The 21,000-nt window shown below is 47.3% G+C and overlaps 1 protein-coding gene across 1 annotated transcript in view; it reads left to right on the forward strand.

The window, feature by feature from the left end:
* The window catches only part of CALB2 (calbindin 2), a 139,581-nt gene that overhangs the window by 57,673 nt on the left and 60,908 nt on the right, over nucleotides 1-21,000 (forward strand). Inside the window, exon 6 of the mRNA XM_033942941.1 lies at nucleotides 16,146-16,202. Coding sequence (XP_033798832.1) covers nucleotides 16,146-16,202 — 57 coding nt within the window. The remainder of the gene's footprint in view (nucleotides 1-16,145; nucleotides 16,203-21,000) is intronic.

The raw sequence follows: 21,000 nt of genomic DNA on the forward strand, positions 1-21,000 counted from the left end.
CATCCGACAGTCCCTAGCTCTGGTAATGTAGGACCGGTGCAATATTTTATACTGTGTTTCCTGTAGACCCGAAGCTTTCACATGCAAGTAAAGTGTCTGAAAAAGAAGCCTGAGGTCCATCTCGGAAACCTGCAGGCCAAGTTCTGTGGACCACTCACCCCCAAGACATTGAGGCATCCCTCCCCCAAATGGTCTCTCCCCATTTTATACCAGGTGGAGATCTTATTTGAGACAGTAGGTGTGGTGAGAAAAATCAGATCCAGAGGGCCATTCCTCCAACTATTCCCGTGTGCACGCATCAAGGAGTGGACATAGTGATGGATTTGCAAAAAAGTGTATATGTGTGCAGGAGGCAAGCGCCACGCCGTCCGCATTTGTGCAAAGGATGGGAATTACCCCCGCCTAGATCCAAAATGTCCCCCACAGTTGTGGTTCGTGCAGTGCGATCTCTCAGTCCTGCCAGTCCCTCCACCCCGGAAGCAAAACCAGGATTCCGGAGAAGAGAGAGAAACGGGGATACGGTGGGCAGCCTGTTCTGCTGAGATCGCCACCAGCGCCATGCGGAAAGGTTGGAGAAAAGGTAGAGCAACAGCAGGACGAGGCCGCGCATTCCCCCTCCCCGCTCCATGGATAAAGGAGGAAAAGGACCAAGGCAGACAGCAGTCCTCAAGTAAAGATGCAGGGGAATATCGTCGCGAAGAGACAAGTTGTTCGTGAATCCAGCGAAGTAGCGCAATGACATTATAGATGCGCAGGGCGGGCAGTCCCAATCCCCCCCGATCCCTGCTCTGAGAAAGTTTAAGTGAGTTGACACGTGCCCTTCTCCCCCTCCACACAAAGGAACAGATGACGGATTGATAGTTGCGTTCATCTGCACGAGAAATCCATACAGGTATAGTCTGTAATGGGTAGAGCAATTTTGGAAACAGCACCATTTTCACCAGAGCCACGCGTCCCAAGAGCGAAAGAGGCAACGAGTGCCATTTAAGACAGAGAGATTTGATCTGTCCAATGGTAGCGGAGATATTAGCCTCGTACAACTTGTGTGGGTCTCTATAAAGCATAATACCTAGATACTTCAACTTTCCTGAGGCTATACCCACTCCAAGATCTCTACACCAGGGCTCCGATGGTGAACCCCCAACAAAAGAGCCTCCGTTTTATCGAAGTTTATTTTCAATCCCGAAAAAATACTGTACGTTCTAATGATGGACATCAGGGCAGGCATTGTCCTATCTGCGTTGTTAACATATAGAAGCATGTCATCAGCGAACATGCTAATGCGAAACTCGCTGGAGCCCACCCGAAGACCCTCCAGCCCCTCATCCCGCGAATTCGGGCTGCCAAAGGTTCAAGCGAGAGAAGGAAGAGGAGGGGCGAAAGTGGGTAGCCTTGGCGTGTTCCTCTTCCTAAAGGGAAGGGGTTAGATATCCCGCCGTTCACCAAGAGTTGGGATGTGGGGCGACGGTACAAAGCCATCAACCAGTCAAGAAAATCCCCCTGGATTCCAAATCGGGCAAGCGTCCGGAACAGGTGGGGCCACGAGACCATATCGAATGCTTTTTCCACATCGAGGCTAGTAATGAGCGCCCTATCGGAGGCGGCTCGGGGGTGTTGTAACACCGCCAGGACCCTCAGTAAATTCATGGACGCGTGCCTACCAGGTACAAAGCCGACTTGGTCTTCGTGAATGAGTGTAGGTAAGAATTTATTGAGGCGCGCCGCCAGTTTTTTTACATCCTGGTTAAGAAGAGAGATGGGGCGGTAGGAACCCACAGCATCAAGCGACCGCCCAGGCTTAGGGAGAATAATAACGTGTGCCCTATTGTGTGTATCTCCCGGGGGGGTGACGCTGCGTAGTCCCATAAAGTATTGTTGTAAAGATGCTAGAGCCGGTGGGTCCAATAATTTATAGAATTCTGGGCCAAAGCCGTCAGGGCCCGGTGCTTTGGCCAATTTAAGCTTTTTAATAGCAACCTGTATCTCCTCTCCCTGGATAAGATCATTAAGAGCGAGGCACTGAGTGTCCGTCAGGGTGGGGAGATGGAGGCCCTGAAAGAACCGATCACTGGCTGCCTCGTCGTGGGGCTGCGCGGCATATAGGTCGGTGTAAAATTGCACAAACTGCTCCATGACGGCCGAGTGAGTGACATGCGTGACGCCTCGCTTGTCTTTAATGGAAGTGATAGTGTGTCGAGATCTGTGCGGTCGCACCAGATTAGCTAGCAATCTTCCCGTTTTATCCCCCCAGCGATAGAGTTTGTATTTGTAGCAATATATGTTACGTCGTGCCCGTTGTTCCAAAAGGATATTAATTTTTTCCTTAACGGTGTGCATGGTGTGCTTGGAGGTTTCATCGAGACGGGAAATATGAAGAGAGCGAAAACTAGCAAGATCCCGTGACAGTGCCAATAGTTCCCCGTCCCGCTTCCTATTCATGGATTCCGTGTAGGCTAGTACGTGGCCTCGCATAACCGCTTTGGCCGCCTCCCAGTAGACAACAGGGTCCACATCCGTAACTGAATTAGTGTTATGGAAGTCCTCCCATCATTTCTGAAAAAAGTCTCGAAACTCCGCGTCCTTATAGAGGAATGGGGACATCCGCCAGATGCGACTCGCGACCGTGGACCCAAAGTGTAAATCAAGGCCCAGAAGAGCGTGGTCAGATACTATTGGAGGTGATAGGCTCGCCGCCGATAGGTTCGGAAACATTGAAGCAGAGATTAGGAAGTAATCAATGCGCGAGTGGGAGGAGTGAGGGTGGGAGTAAAAAGAGAAATCAAGTTCGGTGGGGTGCAGTGTGCGCCAAGAGTCTATCAGTCCTAATTCCTTAATAAGAAAGTGTACCCCTCTATTGAAATGGCCCTTTGTCACTGGCTTAGCCGGTCTGCGATCCCACTGGGGGTTTGCAGCAAAATTAAAGTCACCTCCCAATATGATCGGATGAGGGAGAAGGGGTGCCAAGTGACCCACCACTGAGGCAAAAAAGGCATGAGAGTAAGTGTTAGGTCATAAATATTGCATAAAATTAGAGGTTTACCCCAGAGTTCCCCAACTAAAATAAGAAACCTCCCCTTGGGGTCATCAATTTGGCTATCAAGTGGAAGGGTATGTTTTTATGAATGAGAACAGCCACCCCGCATTTCCGGGTGGTAAATGATGCAGAGTGCACCTGACCCACCCAACCCCTACGCAGTTTCCCATGCTCCCCTGAGCTCAGATGGGTCTCTTGTAGGAATGCTATGTCCGTGTGTTCACGCTTAAGATATGCTAAGATTTTCGTTCGCTTAATGGGTGAGTGGATCCCATCTACGTTTAATGATTTAACATGCAATTGTACCATGTAACTGACCGATATACATAAAAGATGCAGTAAATAACCAGAAAATGAGTGGTAGGGGCCGTCCCAGCTCATGCCCCCACCCGCTCATAACACACCGAGGTGTGCTACTCATACCTGAACCCCGACTCAACAGTGGAAAACCCATACAAAATCTCAGACATCTCACAAGCAATCCAGTCATACAAACCCAAACCAGACACACAAGCAGTCTCCCAAACAATCTCACCCAGCCCTCCCTCCGCAACCCATCCCTCCCCCCAACCCCAGCATGGAGTTCCATGCTAAAACCCTAGGGTACAGAAATAGAAACCAGAAAACAAGAAAACAACTCCGGGCCATGCCCTTAGTGAGTATGAACAACTAAGCATTATTAGCACAGCAAAAACGCAGTTAACCTGTTTAACATGTCCAGTCCTCCCGGAATCACACAGAGGCAAATAACCACAGTATCGTTCGGTGAGGGCCCCTGTGGCTCAAGTAGTCCCCATGCACACCGCAGCTGTTCAGTTCCTCAACTCTGTAGGATGGTACGCTAAGGCGTGCAGAAGCCAAATTGTGTGGCGTGGCAATAGGGTAACCGCTCATCGAGATAGCAGCGGCGGGGCGCCAGCAAAACCACAACCGCTGCCACGTGCATCACGACAACTCAGCATGCACAGCCGCCCGCAAGGAACCAGCAGATAACCCCCAAGGCCAGTTTAATTTACCTCCGCGGCTCTGCACTGCGCTCCCGGGCGTCCACATCATGTCAGCAAGGGGGGAAAGTAGAAATAGGGTACCGGCAGTTTCAAGGCTCCGGACGCCCCCGCATCCTCCGATAGTCCCATCCAGAGTGCACCTTGTAAAACTGCTGGTGCGTGGTGATCCATCCGCCTTCTCGAGGGCGCCGGGGCCTCCGAAAAGCTTAACAACAGCCCCCCAGGAGCCCCTCAGAGACTTCTCAGATCATCAACGGGTAAGGTTCCAGTTACTCTCTGTGTTGCAATCGGGAACGCTAGAAGAAGTGGGAGGTTAAAGTTTGAATCAGTCCAGGTGGAAATCAGGCAGTCCCAGGCTCTGTACGCAGCGTCGCCGGCAGGCTCTGAATAAATCGCTCTAGTTCACTCGGCGTCTCAAAGTAATGAATTTTATTATTGAAGGAGACACGAGCTCTGGCCGGGTACAGCAGTGACACCCTTATATTGCGTTGATAAAGGGTGTTACAATGAGGCGCCATTGCCCGTCTCTGAGAAGACACCTGCGGGGAGAAGTCCTGGAAGACGAGGATCTTCTGTCCCTCGTAGGCGAATCCCGCCCCCCACCAAAACCGAGCGAGTACCCGCTCCTTTTGGGCAAAATTAAGAAATCTTGCGAGAACAGGTCGGGGTCTTTGGTCGTTTTCTCTTCGGCTCCCCACCCGGTGTGCCCGCTCGATTTGTATTTTCTCCCCGGTGTCATCCATCTCCATAACCGTCGGGAGCCACGTTTCCAAGCTGGTGCGGAGGTCCATGTCTCTGATACCGGCGGGCAGGCCGATAAATCTCAGATTATTTCGACGGCTCCTATTTTCCTGATCATCCAGCCGTTCAAAACACGTGGTTTTTGCCATCTCCAGGGCCCGCAAGCGTTCCTCATAACTTGCAGTTCGATCCTCCTGCTGGGCCACTCTGTCCTCCACCCGTTGCAACCGCCCTGCATGGTTCTCCATCGTCTCCTTGAAATCCTCCATAAACGTCTGAATTTTCGCTAGTTTGTCTTCCATGACGAGGGTGAGAGATTTAGTGAGCTCCTGGACAGCCGCCTCCTGAATCGTAAACATCGGCACCTCGTGGCTCTCCGCCATCTTAGAGTCAAGGGGCTTCACCTTCCCTCGAGTGTCCCTTTGTGCCCTTGCCATCATTCCCTGCTCGATTCTCCTCAAAAAGTCGCTGCGGCTGTCCCCCAGAACTCCAAGAAGGCAGTGGGGTGGAGGTGGAGGAAGATTGATGTCGATTTTGTGCTTTATATTAGGATTTAGGGCAACATGGCCCGGAGCTGTGCAGAGGCACGTCCGATCAACAGCTCGTCATCACTTGACCCCCCTCTTTGCTGTGATTTCTATTTATGAATTAATTATTTTCGTAAACTTTCTTTAAGCATTATGAAAGAGGCACAAAGCAGCAAGCTAGGACCTGGCAAAACTAAGGTTCAACATAACATAACATAAAAATTCATTTCTAGACCGCATCACCTTCAGTTAAAAATACACGATAGCTGAGAAAACAAAATTAAACACCCAAGAACTTAGAAAATAAGTAAGTCTTAAGTTGTTTCCTAAAATGTAAATAAGATATAGATATCAATAATAAAGATTTCAACTCCTTATCCCATAAGGCAGCCTGATATAAAAGCATCAGGTCATGATGTCTCTTTAATTTACAGCCTTTCACCGATGGAAAAGTCAGAAATGCCTTAGCAAATCCTGCTTCTTCCTCTGATGTGCCTTCATCCTCAAAGATTTTTTTTTTTTTAAATTTTGGGTTTAGCTCTTACTTTTTCATGGTAGTTCAAGGCAAGGTACATTCCGATATACAGTCCGTTCTCATTATTCATGGTAGTAGGGTTCCCAAAAATGTTCATGAACCGTGAAATCACGAATAATGAAACGCTGAGTCTATGGGAAAATAGAGGTTAGGTTCCGGCAGTACACGTTGTGCCTCAAAACCATGGAAAGTGAACAACGGATCCTTTGGGGGAAATTGGGTTACGTTCCTGCATGGGACAGCAGTGGCGTACCTAGCATATGTGACACCTGGGGCCCATCATTTTTTGACACCCCCCCCATCTGTACGAAAAACATGATTTTTAGTAACAAGCCATATATCACACATGAGTACCTAGGAAAAGCATATCGGCTTAATAGAAATCTTAAGGAAGTGTTATGCCCGTCCCGCCCTAAGAAGATTCATCTTGTTTCCTAAATAACCTGGCCCTGATGCAGTGAGCTTGAATTTTCGCTCACGAAACGTTGGCCACGTTGGCTATATTCGTGAAATACGAGTGCTGACTTAAGTTGAATGCTGTCTGAAGGATAAGCCTTAAAGATAAGTAGGCTTGGATAAGCTTATGTTTGTTAAGAACTGGCTCTAGCTATGAAATACAAGTGCTGATTGATTGATAAGTAGGCTGGTATAAGCCACTATTTAGAGAATAACGATAGTTTTGAGTGACTACATAACGCTGAAACTAAGAATTCCATAAATGCAATGAAAAATAAAGACAATGAAAAATAAAGATAGTGTAGTCTCATACATGTGAATAAGGATGAATGATAGGAATTGATAGGAAGTGTATGAAGATAGATTTTTTAAGGATTTATATATTAAAAAAAGAAAAAAAGATTAATAAGGATATAATTTTAGTAAGTTTGATTAATGAAAATGAGAGTGAGGCCAATGATTGGAGATTAAAGGAGCAAGTATAGCTACGCTGAATTCCCCAGTCATTGAATGGCTACGCGTAGGCTCCATTACTGAGGCTAACTCTCTCTTATATTAGAATTGATATTACCTTATTCATAGTTGGATATTAGTGGGAAATATCGGGCACAGAATATTATTTATATGTTTTCCCATTGGGGATCTCTATATAGTGTACCTAGGAAAAGGCTTCATCTTACATACTGGAGTGAGCAATACAACATCAATACACCCATTGTAAAACTAAACAAGCCAGACTAGTACAGATCAATCCTGCAGTCAATCCTAACAAAAAAAAACCATGTCTTTCGAACACACAGAACACAGAAAACACCTTTGCCTAGTATGGAATATGTAATCACAAACTAACCCCTCCCTCTTTTACAAAATTGTAGTGTGGATTTTAGCCATGGTGGTAACAGCTCTGATGCTCATAGAATTCTGAGCATCAGAGCTGCTATCACCACGGCTGGCGATAGAAAACGCTCCACAGTTTTGTAAAGGGGGGGATAAAATAGAAATACATAGACAAAGGTTAAATTGAGCCAGTAAGAAGCTGGACTCTGCATACAGTGCACCACAGAAATAGTGACACATGTCTTCTAAAGCAATAAATACATAGAAAATTTTTTTCTACCTTTGTCTTCTGTGGTTTCTGCTTTCCTCATCTTCTTGTAATCTCTTCCTTCCATCCACTGTCTGTCGTCTCTCTTCCCCTATATGGCATCTTCTCTCCTTCTATGCCCCTTCCAGAAACTGTATGCCTCCCCCTTCCATCTCTCCTTTCACCCCATTGGTCTGACATCTCTCTCCTCTCCTTCCCTCTCCCACACCTCTCCTCTGCAATCCCTTTCCCTTTTTTTCTTCATTTCCTTTTTCAATATCTGTCTAGATTACGTTCTTACTACCCTTTCATCAATGTCCTTTTTTACTGTCTACCTAAAACTTGCCACCTCTTTCCCTCACCCCTCCAATGTTTCCCTAACTCAATCCTTTTCTCCCCATCATGTGCCCTCCTTTTATTTATCCCCTCCTTCCATCATGTACCCTCTTTCTCCAACCCTTCCATCTAGTACCTTCTCCTCTCTCTGTCCACTTCCATCCAGCGTCTGCTCCCCTCTTTCTCTCCTCCCATTTCCTTCCTGCATTTGCTCCCTTATCTCTCCCATCTGCACTTCCATCCAGCATAGGCTCCCCATTACCATCCAATGTCTACCCTTTCTCTCGCCATCCACCCCTTTTCAATCAGCATCTGTCCCCTTTCTTTCCCTCCAATATCCTTCCCCCTTATGTTTCTCCCCTTTCTCTGTACATCAATTCCATCAGCACCACCCTTCCATACCACCCTGCCCCATTTCTTTCCCTCCACCACTCTTCCATTCCAGCAATCCTGCTCCTTTCTCTCCCTTCATGCAGCAAGGTCCTACGATGGCAGTAGCTGCCGGCTGCCAGTCCACCTCACTCCGACGTACTTGCTCTGGAGCGGACTCAGCAGCTGCATGCTGGAAGGTCCCGCGATGACTCATCTGCTGGCTCTGCTCCGGAAGAAGTAAGTTACGTCGGAGGGTGTGGACCCGGCAGACGCAGGGAGTTGTGGCAAAGTCCTGCAATGATTGTGTCTGCCGGGACCACCCCCTCCGACGTAACTTACTTCTTCAGGAGCAGAGCCGGCAGACAAGTCATCGTGGGACTTTCCTGAACCTCAGCGCGGCTGTCAACTCTGCTGCAGAGAAAGTAAGTCAGAGGTAACGTGACCATTTATTTTTTTCATCAAAAGGGGACATCTATTAATTGACTGTGTATCCTTTCTTTTATTTATTTCTTTCTGCACTTAGGCCCAACAATTGTCCCTTTCTTTTCCCGCCCTCCTTCCTTCCCAAGTCCTTAGTGCCCCCAGTGCCTCCTTCCCATGTCCTTAGTGCCCCCAGTGCCTCCGTCCTGTGTCCTTAGTGCCCCCAGTGCCTCCTTCCTGTGTCCTTAGTGCCCCCAGTGCCTCCTTCCTGTGTCCATAGTGCCCCCAGTGCCCCCGTCCTGTGTCCTTAGTGCCCCCAGTGCCTCTATCCTGTGTCCTTAGTGCCCCCAGTGCCTCTGTCCTGTGTCCATAGTGCCCCTAGTGCCCCATCCTGTGTCCTTAGTGCCCCCAGTGCCTCCGTCCTATGTCCTTAGTGCCCCTAGTGCCTCCTTCCTGTGTCCATAATGCCCCCAGTGCCTCCTTCCCATGTCCATGGTGTCCCCAGTGCCTCCTTCCTGTCTCCATAATGCCCCCAGTGCCCCCTTCCCGTGTCCCAGTGCCTCCTTCTTATGTCCCCCCACTACCTTCCAAATTTTGTCCACCCCCAAAGCCAGCCTGCCTGCCTGCCTACCTATCTCCCTCCCTCCCTGCCGCGCTAAAGCCAGCCAGCTTGCCTGCCTACATCCTTCCCTCCCTGCCGCGGAAAAAAAAGTGCCTCTCTCCTTCCTTTCCCCCGTTCTGCGCCTGCAATCTTACCTCCCCGCTGCTGCTGCTAATTGCCGACAAGAATTCTTCTTTCCGATGTCAATTCTGACATCGGAGAGGACGTTCCGGGCCAGCCAATCACTCTCTGGCTGGCCCGGAACATCCTCTCCGACGTTAGAATTGATGTCGGAAAGAAGAATTCTTGTCAGCGATTAGCAGCAGCAGCGGGGAGGTAAGATTGCAGGCGCAGAACGGGAGAAAGGAAGGGCAGGAGGACCCAGACATGGCCGGCTGTGAACCCCCAAGCCGTGCACCCAGGGCGGTCCGCCCCCCCCCCCCCCCTCTTCCCCCTTGGCACGCCACTGTGGGACTGCACTTGGAATACCAGTAGATGCTTGTAATGCACTCTCTGGGCACTTGGGGGCCATAAACAAATGCCAGACCGCAAAGTGAAAGTAACAGCAAAGAAAGCTGTTTAGAGCAGGTCCATGAATACACAAACACAGCGGCAGCGTGATGGAGAATATTGGTCACAATGAATGCAACTGCTGATACGTGAAATCACATTTCGGGAATATGTGAATAATGAGAATGGACTGCAGTAGGTTTTTCCGTGTTCTCAGAAGGTTAAGAGGCTTGCCCAAAGTCATAAGGCATATCAACAGAATTTGAAACCTTGATGGTTGCAGGAAATGGCCTCCTGGAAGGGGTAGAAACAAAAACAGAAGCATAAATCCTGAAAGTGTAGGATAAGAAGAGAGGATCCTTGGCTGCACAGAATTAAAGAAGAAACAGACATTGGACTGGGATATATGGCAGTGCACCCAGCATGAATTAGTCAGATTAATTGAGCCATCATATGCTATTCTTTATTATTCTGTTTTCTCTGTCTTTTTGCTTGTTTGTTCTCTTTATTATGCTTTTATCCCAGGACAAGCAGGCAGCATATTCTCACATGTGGGTGACGTCATCTACGGAGCCCCAGCGCGGACAGCTTTTCAAGCAAACTTGATTGAAGTTTCAAGTTTGCTACACTGCACCACGCATGTGCATGCCTTCTTGCCCACTAGAGGGCGCATCCCACCTCGTGGTCCTCAGTTCAGTTTTTTCCGCGGAGCCAGAAGCCCTGTGAAAATTGTGCTCCTATTTTTCAGCCTTCTGACACCGCGTCTGGGTTGTTTAGCTCGGTCGCTGTGCTTTATTTATTGTTTTTTCGGTTTAGTTCGTCGATTTTCGTCCAAAAAAAAAAAATTCCTCCGTTAGGCTCCGGGGGCTCCCAGGAGCCGCGGCCGCGGGACTTCGTTCGTTCCCGGCCACTTTCTTTTCATGTCCCGTCCCTCAACGGGCTTTAAGAAATGCACCCGGTGTGAGCGGTTACTTTCCATCACTGACCCCCACCGGTGGTGCACTTATCTCATCTTGTTTTCTATATTGTTTATTCTTCACACATCACCTTTCTCTCTCTTTCTCTACTGTCTCTCATTGTGCTTTCTTTTTTTTGATCACTCTTTCTTCTTTCCTCCATGTCTGTTCCCCATACTCTTTGTACTGCTCTGCCTTTTAATTCTCCCTTCCCCCTCCCCACACACACTTATCTTGGGCCCCTTTATTCCTATTCTTTTCCACTTTAGGTTCTTTTCTCCCCTATATCTCTCCCCCTTAGACAAACTGAGTTTCACTGCCTTGAAAACTTGCATTGGTCCGGGTAATGTTATAGTAAATATCCAGTTATCAGAAAAATAGAATGCAGATTCTTGCTGCACTGCCACCTGTCCTCCACACCTCATCTTCTGGAGTGTGAATTCATCAGGACACACATGCTTGCAACCAGGGTAGAAGCAGATAGAGAATGTACACCAGCATAAACAGTCTGCTCTCTGCTGCCTTTGGTGGTTCTTGTTCACCATAGCATTATCTTGTTTATGATAAGTTTTCAGAGCTGTGGTTTTCAGTGGTTGAGTTAAGAACATAAAGATAGCATTACTGGGTCAGACCAATGGTCCATCTAGCCCAGTATCCCATCTTCACAGAGGCCAATCCAAGTCACAAGTACCTGGCAAAAACTTAAATAGATTTAGAGCTTTTTAGCAAGCAAGCTCACAAAGTTTAAAGGCAAGTGGCACAACAGCAAGTTTTTTCCCCGAGGAAGGCTTCATTAGCTGAAATGCTCTAAATCAGCGGTCTCAAACACGCGGCCCACGGGCCGCATGTGGCTCTCCAGGTTTTATTTGCGGCCCGCGGTCTGGAGGCGATCATTCTCTTCCTTTTGGAGCAGCAGCCGGCTCGTTCGTTCAAAGCCGCGGGTTGGCAGCTCCTTGCGCTATCCACTCCTGCATCGGAAGCCTCTCTGATGTTACAACATCAGAGAGGCTTCAGACGCAGGCACGGATCTTGCAAGAAGCCACCACCCGTTGCTTTGAACGAACGAGCCGGCCAGACACGCTATTGCTCCAGTTTCGTACCAAGGGAGGGGGGCGGTCCACTGTTCTCCCTAGAGTGCGGCTCACGGCTCTTCTAGAACAGTGGTACCCAACCTGCTTCCTTTCCCTTCTCACTGCTGCCATCGGGGATCAGGCCGGCACCGTGTTCTTTGATCTCCCTGCTTCTCTTCCCTGTGGGGCCGACCAACTTTCGCGGCCCGACGTCAATTCTGACGTCGAGAGGACGTTCTGGCTAGCCAATCGCTGCCCGGAACGTCCTTTCCGACGTTAGAATTGATGTTGGGCAGTGAGAGTTGGTCGGCCCCGTACAGAAGAGAAGCAGGGAGATCTCAGCCTGTTCCCGATAGCGGCAGCGGCAGCAGCCTATTCCGCGGCGGCGGTGGCATGGGGGAGGGCAGGAAGGAAGAAAGAAAGAAAGAAGGTGGGGTGGGGACAGGTAGCCAGAAAAAAAAAGCAAAAAATGGGGCACGGAGGAAGGAAGGAAGAAAGAAAGAAGGAGAGGGGACAGTGAACCAGAAACAAAGCAAAAAAATGGGGCACAGAATCAGAGAAAGACAGACATAGAGAAAGAAAGAAAAAGTTGGGGGAGGAATGAGGTCTGGAGGAGAGGAAGCATACAGGAGGCTGAAAGAAGGGAAGAAGTATTGGATGCACAGTCAGAAGAATAAAGTGCAACCAGAGACTGATGAAATTATCAAACAAAGGTAGGAAAATGATTTTGTTTTCAATTTAATGATTGAAATGTGCCAGTTTTGAGAAAGAAAAGATATTGAACTTTAAATTTGAGTGCTGCAGAAAAAAATAGAGTACTTGGAGGGCCGCAGAAAAAATAGTTAATGTCTTATTAAAGAAATGACAATTTTGCATGAGGTAAAACTCTTTATGATTTATATATCTTTCCTTTTAACTGTTAAAGGAAAGTTTTATAAACTATAAAACTCATGCAAAATTGTCATTTCTTTAATAAGACATTAACTATTTTTTTCTGCGGCCCTCCAAGTACCTACAAATCCAAAATGTGGCCCCGCAAAGGATTTGAGTTTGAGACCACTGTTCTAAATCTAGTGAAAGCGTCGGGCAATTTATGGTCCCCCAACGTTGGCTCTGGCTGAGAAGCCATCGAGGTAAGTGTTATTGCTCTTGTATTAAGTATACATTTTAGAATCTAATAACCCTAAGCCGCGCATGCGCACTCCCACCTGCGTGCGCCCGTTTTCTGTGAGCTGTAGGGCACCACAGATAGGAGTGCGCATGCGCGCGAAGCTCTCTCGCTCCCTCCCCCCCGAGGCAGATGTCGGCCGCGGCGGCTGTCGGCGGCCTGAGGCGAATGTTGGCCACGGTAGCTGAGCCCGGACGGCATTTAAAAATAAAACAGGCAAGTTTTTAAAGAATGGCTTTCCAACCCACCCCCCTCCGCCGCTGTACCTTTTAAAACCCTCCCCCCCCAGCTTTGTGGTTAAGGCCAGGCTTCTTCGGGCAGCAGCAGCGTTTAAAATTTGCTGCTGTTGCCGGCTTCAGGCCTTCCTCTCTGGCAGGTCCTGCCTACTTTATGTTTTCATGAAGACAGGACCCGCCAGAGAGGAAGACCTGAAGCCGGCAACAGCAATTAATTATAAATGCTGCTGCTGCTGCTGCTGCTGCTGCTGCTGCCTGATGAAGTTGAAGGAGGAAAGGGAGCAGAGGGGGAGAGAATGGTAGGGCATGGAGGTAAGGAGGAAGGTATGGGGGGGAGGAAAATGCTGCACAGGGAAGTGGGGTGGGAGGAAAATGCTGCAGCACACGGAAATGGAGGGGCAGAAAAAGGAAGGGAGGTGTACTGCTGGGCAGGGGGATCAGGAAAAAGGGGTTGATGGACAGGGGAAGAGGTGCTGATGGACAGTGGGGGCAGAAAATGAAGGCAGGCCTACTGCTGGACAGGGGGAACAGGAAAGAAGTGATGATGGACAGGGGGAGGTAAAACAAAGGGAGACGGGCTGCTGCTGGATAAGATGAGCAGTGATGGGGTGGTGGAGGACACAGGGGAGGTAAAAGGAAGGGAGAATGACAGCCAAGGATGGGATGGGAGAGATGAACTTGGTGGAGGGGGGGGAAGATGGATGGTGGAGGGGGGAGATCATGGAGAGGGGAGATGGGAGAGATGAACTTGGTGGAGGGGGGGAAGATGGATGGTGTAGGGGGAAGATCATGGAGAGGGGAGATGGACTTGGGGGAGGGAGAGATGAATTTGGGGGAGATCATGGAGAGGGCAGATCGGGAGAGGGATAGAAGAAATAATGGATCTAAAAATAGGAGAGGGAGAGAGATGGTGGACAAGGGATTTAGGGAGGGAAGGAACAGAAAGGGAGAGCTAGTGGACCCTGGGATGGTGGGGAAGGAGGGAAAGATGCTGGATGAAAGAGTAGTTGAGAAACAGAGAGATTGTGGATCTGGGGATGGTGGGGTTCACTGTTGCAGCTACGGGAATAGAGATGAAAAAAAGGAAAGATGCCAGACCAAAATTATATGATGTATCCTTTCACCATCATTCCTCTTGTATCCAGTGTTTCCTAATAGTGCTTTATTATTGTTTGTTTCCCCCCGTTTAAATTTTATTATTTCGTATATTATGTATGAGACATTTGTACAAATGTTTTCATTTTATGTAAACCGCCCAGGTGGTATATATCAAATGCAATAAACTTGAAAGTTACTTGTAAAGCACCCATATAAAGTAAAACCTTCGTTTGTGAGCATAATTTGTTTCAGAAGCATGCTTGTAATCCAAAGCAATCTTATATCAAAGCGAATTTCCCCATAGGAAATAATGGAAACTCAAGACGATTCATTCCACAACCCAAAAACTTTAATACAAAATACTTTACGTGCTTGTATTACACGCCTGCAGCGTCAGAGAGAGAAGAACTATCGGATGTGACGTGTGTATACTGTATGTACTTGTATTGCAAGACATTGCTTGTCTATCAAGTTAAATTTTAACAAAATGTTTTTGCTTGTCTTGCAAAACACTTGCAATCCAAGGTTTTACTGTATATTTGTCATTTCCTCCATAGTCCCCTACCTTATCCGCCTCATCATTCCCTTTGTAATGTCCTACATGAGCAGTGTGTATAGATTCACCTTTTTTGTCTTTCTAGCCAGCTAAGTCAGTGGTCTCCCAACATGCAGCCTCCAAAGTCCTCCATTGTAGCCAACAAACAATTGACTGAAATGCTCTTCAAATCCTGCAAATGCATTCATTTCAATCTTGCCTACTTGATATATTGTATAGTAACCTCAAACAATCTCTTAAATGCGTTACTCAGGTGTCTCATTTATGGAATCTGCTACTGTTGACAATCCAAAATGAAGTAAGTTTGAAATGTTGTAGAATCAGTATTAATTTGTAATGTTTAATACTGTCTGAATAAGCAGATCAAGGTGGATTACAAATTTAGTTGTATGTGTAAGCTTGAAATCTCTTGGTGGCCCTCAGAGCTTTCTCGTATTTACACTGTGGCTATATTCCCTCTAAGCAGAGTGCCTGAGCAATCGCTCATATATTCTTGGAGCGTCGCTCACAGATTTTACATAGTTGATCACAAAAGTAATGGCTAAATCTGGAAAATTGTTAGTTTTCAGAATTTGTTGCTTACACAAAATTTTTTATTTTTTTTTTAGAACTTGTCACTCACACGAAAACAATTTTGCACGCACCTTAGAGGGAGCATTGCACTGTGGCCCTTTAAATGAAAAAGTTTGGAGACCACTAAGCTAAATTGTGGCTCCATCCAAATTCTGCTACTGAATCTCCGCTAACCTAGCCAGTTAGAAGAGATATTCAGCTACACTACCTGATTAAGTACCATCAAATAGAAGCAGCTGGCTGGTTCAACCAGATTTAACCAGACAGGAGTCATTCCTGCCTGTTAAACCCCACTGAATTTTGGGCCCCTGCATATCTGTTTAGTTATAAACTTAATAAAGACAAGCCCCCTCAGATTCAAAACACTTCTGATCATCTATTTCAACCTCATTTACTGTACTTATTGCCAGTGACATAGTAAGAGTGAGCGGCATCCTGATTAGGGGCATGCCCCCTGCTTCCGCATACACGCACCCCCTTCCCTTTTAACTTCTCTGGGGTGAGCAGCATGCCCAAGTCAGTGTCAGCTCACCCTTTGACCTCACTTCCTAGGCACAGGTCCTGGAAGTGATGTCAGAGAGAGCGCTGATGTCGATGTGGGCAGCAACCTCACGGCAGGGAAGGCAAGGGGTGCGTGCGGCAAGGGGTGCATGCGGCAAGGAGAAGTGTAGGAGGTGGAGAGGAGGAAGGGTGCTACACCCGTAGGAAGGCCGCACCCGGGGCGGACTCTCCCCCACTTGCAATCCCTTTACTATGCCACTGCTCATTGCAAAAACCCATCATCCATGAATTAGCATATATAGTGAAAGGTGAATGTACAAATTATCTGCTAATTGCTGAACAATGCATTGAATTCTTGTTGCAGACATGGCGAAAATATGACACAGATCGAAGTGGCTACATAGAAGCTAATGAGCTCAAGGTATGGTGCAAATTCAATAGCGAAGAAAGCTTTCTCCATATGTTTATTTTGGGCAATTAACCGGTTCTTAGGGCTAGATTCACTATGGACACCGATCGTGTCCTGACCACTTTGCGACCCGATTGTTCCCCGACCCGATTCACTAACCTTGGTGCCGATCAACCTCTGATCCTCGCATGCAAATGAGGGGAAACGGCATGCAAAGTAGTCAGGCAGCAATTCACTAAACAAAATCTGGAACACCAACTGGGCTGACTGATCAACAAAGAAGCGACTGCTGAGGACCAGTGGCTCACGTCTTTTCCGACTGCCCTCTCCTGCTCTCTGCCGCCCTGCTCAGTAAACTCCTGATCTGTGCCCCGATTCTCCTGCTCTCTGCCCCGATTGCCCTTCCCTGCAGTATGAGCCTGTGGTTTTAACCCACAGGTTTAAAGCGGGTTAAAACCACGAGATCGCAAAGTAAAAGTAAATGTAAAAAGTTAAAGTTAAAAAAAATAATAAGTTTGCAGCTCTGTAAGCATTTACAGACCATCTACAGGCAAAGAAGATGGTCTGCGCATGCGTCAGAATCGCTATTCAGCGATCCGTGCGGTTGGTTGGGGGCGTGATTCCGATCACCCTCATTTGCATGAAGGCGCTTCATGAATCAGCTCCCTGAGCTTAGTGAATCTAGCCCTTAGTTTCTACTGTAAAACAATTTTTGGAGATTAGGTCCATAACACTGTTACCTACCTACTTGAGCATACCTAGGGTTACCATATTTTTGAAATGAAAAAAAAAAGAAGATATTTGACCCCATCCCACCCCTGGCCCCTTCATGCCCTGCCCCCCAGAAGCTAATTTTGAAAATTAAAATTCAGCATCTTGCATGCAGTTTGGCAGGACCAGCTACTCTGAATCTGATGGCTCTGCCTCTTACTTCCTCGGTTCTACAATTCAATTTTTCTTCGAGCCACTAGCATTAACATTATTGACTAGTTTGGTCTGGAAGGAGGATTTCTTTCTAACCCTTTACAGCCAGAAATTAGGAAATTCTCTTAGCCAGCGGCCTGAAACAAAATGAATGTTCATGTGTGAACGGCCTCTTTTATTTGTGTATCTGAATAGAGTGTATGGTGAAGGAAAGGACACACTTCTTACCTTCTGGAATCATGCAAGGTAAAGGGAGGGGAGGATTCTTTTCAATCCAGGGGTCTAAAATGCTACTTCTTTGACCTGGCTTTTGAGGAGTAGTTGTGAAGTTCCTGGAGGTTTCTGGATCCTGTGGTGAGGTGACGCTCTTCAGCCCCATTTTTTTCAACTCTTTTCTTTTTCCCTGTTCTTTCTACCTTTCATATGTGACTATTGGGCTCATTTATAAAAAAAAGAAAAATGTCCAAAAAAACAACATGACAGGGAGATGGACAAATATCTGCCGACAAAAATGTCCAAAACATATAATCAAAAAAGAATTGTAAAAATGCATCACACAACACTAGTTGCCAAAATCAAGACGTCTGCAAAGTGGGTGTTCTATAGGTATGATGGAGGTGTGATATGGGTGGCATTAGGGGATGTACATTCTGCCGCCTTAATGGATAGCAAAATGATTTGTCTCAAAACACACCCAGATTTAAACCTACTTTAAAGTGAATAAGATGAGGAACAAATTGTCTTTTGATCCACTAGCAATTTGGTTGTGTTGGAGATTGGAAAGCAAGAAGCAAGCATTTGTCTAAAGTACTGGAGAGTTGCTGAGTGCTGTATTGCTTGTCTGTCTGTGCCTCTGTCTGAATCCTCACCTAATCAGCCTTGCTCCTCTGCCTGCCATACCCAGTGCTGTGCACACGCCCCCTTTACTTTCCCTGTACCTTTTTAACTTCTCCGGTGTGAGCAGCATGCCTATGTCAGTGTCGGCTCGCCCTTTGACGCCACTTTCTAGGCGCGGCTTCCAGAAGTGACATCAGAGAGAGCACAAGTGCCAACATGGGCAGCAACCTCGCACCGGGGAAGTAAAAAAGGTACGGGGAAAGCAAGGGGCCTGCGTGCAGCAAGGAGAGGAGCAGAGGGGAGAGGAGGAGGGTGCCACGCCTTAGGAAGACCAGGCCCAGGACGGACTGCCCTTCCTGCACCCCCTTTACTACGCCACTGACCATACCTGTCAGACACCAGCCACCCCTTCCTACCTGCTTTTTGTCTCTCATCCACAGTTCCACTCCTTCTCCACTCCAAGTCAGTCATCGTGCTCAGTGTTGCTGTGCTGTCTCTGTGTGTCTGCACTGTGTGCCAGGAGCTGGAGCGCTGATTGTGTCACCTGTGGGGGTGGGGGTGGGGCGATTGAGTGAGTACTGATGTTGCTGTGTGTGTCTGAGGACCGTGCACCGGGAGTGGGGAAGAGAGTGCCTGGGCGTCATCTGTCTGGGTTGAGGAGCACTGTGTGTGGTAGGTTTAGGCGCATAGAGTGGTGTTTGTGGGGTTAGTGGGATGCACCTGTGAGGGTGGTTGATAGATGCACTCAGTGCACTGGTAATGGTGGAAGCTCTGGTGCAGGTGGAAGAGAGTGGTCAGGGAGGGGTCCGTAGGAGATACCCCTGGATGAGAGTGCTCAGGCTCAGCTCCTGCATCCTGGACTTCACAGGAATGCATAGACAGACACTGCTTTGACAGGGCTGCCATACAGGATTTCTATGAGCAGCTCATACCCCTCCTCTAGGCCCGTACCTATAGAAACAATCCCATACCTGTCCACCGCAAGGTCACCACTTCTCTTGTGTTCCTGGGTACCAGGAGCTTCCTCTTTCCCACATGCATCATTGTGCACTTGCTCACATTAAATGTCATCTGCAATTTTGGAGTCTCCCAGTCTTGTAAGGTCCTCTTGCATTTTTTTCACTATCCACTTGCAGTTTAACATCTTTGAACAACTTTGTGTCATCAACAAATTTAATTATCTCACTAGTTATTCCCATCTCTAGATCATTGATAAACATATTAAAAAGCAATGGTCCCAGCACAGACCACCCCTCCCCCCGGGAAACCCACTATTTACCCTTCTGTATCAAGACTAATGACCATTGAACTCTACTATCTGCTTTCTATATTTTAACCAGTTCTTAATCCAAAATAGGACATTGCCTCCTTTCCCATGACTTTCTAATTTGCTTAGATGTCTTTCATGAGGTACTTTGTCAGATGCCTTTTGATACACAATATCGACCAGCTCACCTTTATCCCTTTGAAGAAATATAGTAGATTAGTGAGGCAAAATTTTCCTTGACTAAATCCATGTTATTTTTGTCTCATTGATTCACATTTATGTATATGCGCTGTAATTTTGTTCTTTATAATAGTCTCTACCACTGTTCCCTCTAAGCCACAGGTGTCAAACTCAAGGCCCCTGGGCAAATCCAGCCTGCCTGGCCATTTTATGCGGCCCGCAGTGCGATGTGGCATTTTCATTGCCGCCCCCAGTGTTATCTTCTGGCCGTCTCCCTCCTCCTCACTGCTGCAGTGCACAAAGCTGCGGGCGGCGGCTCCTATGCACGTCCTGCGCCTGAATCAGAAGCCTGAATCTGATGTCGCAACATCAGAGGGAATGCTTCCAGATGAGGGGCGGGACACGTGAGAAGCCGCCGCCCGCAGCTTTGTGCACACTGCGGCAATGAGGAAGAGGGAGCTGACAGAAGATAACACCGGGGGCGGCAATGAAAATGCACATTGTACCGCGGCCACATAAAACAGCCAGGCAGGAGCCGGCCAGAAGGTATGACACCCGCAGAAGGGAGGCACCTAGTTGAGGCACAGTATGGAGGGAGGGAGACAACAAAGGTAGGGGGAATGATTTTATTTTCAATTTAGTGATGGAATTGTGTCAATTTTGAGAATTTTCATCTGATGTCTATATTTTGCACTGTCCAGGAAGAAATAAATTTGTTTCTTTTTCTCTGGGGTTGTATTGCATGTATATTAGTACTTTTAGTTTGTGGTCCCGTATTTGCATAGGGGTTATCTGTGTTCTGGTGGGAATGAATGTTGAGAAGCATACAGTGTGCTTTGTGTAGTTTAATTTTGTGGTTAACTATTATGTGTTGTTAATAAGATTATAGTGTGTGTGTATATATGAAAAATGAATGGAAAAAATGGTGTTACAAGACAACAGGAGGACATGGATATAGAATTAGTCAAAGACATTGAGAATATCACTTTGCGTGGAGACACAGTATTGTTAGGAGACTTCAATATGCCTGATGTGGATTGGAACACACTTTCCACTACGACCAGCGGCAGCAGGAAGCTATTAACCTCTATAAAGGGAGCGAGACTCAGACAAATGGTATTAGAGCCCACTAGGAATCGGGCGATACTAGACCTAATACTCACCAACAGAGAAAGTGTCATAGAGGTCTCAGTAGGCGATACGTTGGCCTCCAGTGACCACAACATGATATGATTCAACCTCAGGAAAGGTTTCACTATGTCAAGCACATCAACCAAGGTCCTCAACTTTAAGGGCACAAACTTCGAATGCATGGGAGATTTCGTCCATCGGGCACTGCAAAATCATGCCGAAACAGATAATGTAGAGGTAATGTGGTCAACTCTGAAATCAACCTTACACGAAGCAACCAACCGCTATGTCAAATCAGTAAGTAAACAGCGTAGAAACAATAGACCACAGTGGTTCTCTGAGGAGATCTCAGACCTCATAAAAAAGAAGAAAAGAGCGTTCATCCTCTACAAAATATCAGGGAAGCGAGAATCCAAGGAAGACTATCTGGCCAAGTCAAAAGCGGTCAAAACGCTATTCAGGGTGGCCAAA

The sequence above is a fragment of the Geotrypetes seraphini genome, chromosome 4 (genome assembly GCF_902459505.1).
Source record: "Geotrypetes seraphini chromosome 4, aGeoSer1.1, whole genome shotgun sequence".
In the NCBI taxonomy this organism is placed as follows: Eukaryota; Metazoa; Chordata; class Amphibia; order Gymnophiona; family Dermophiidae; genus Geotrypetes; species Geotrypetes seraphini.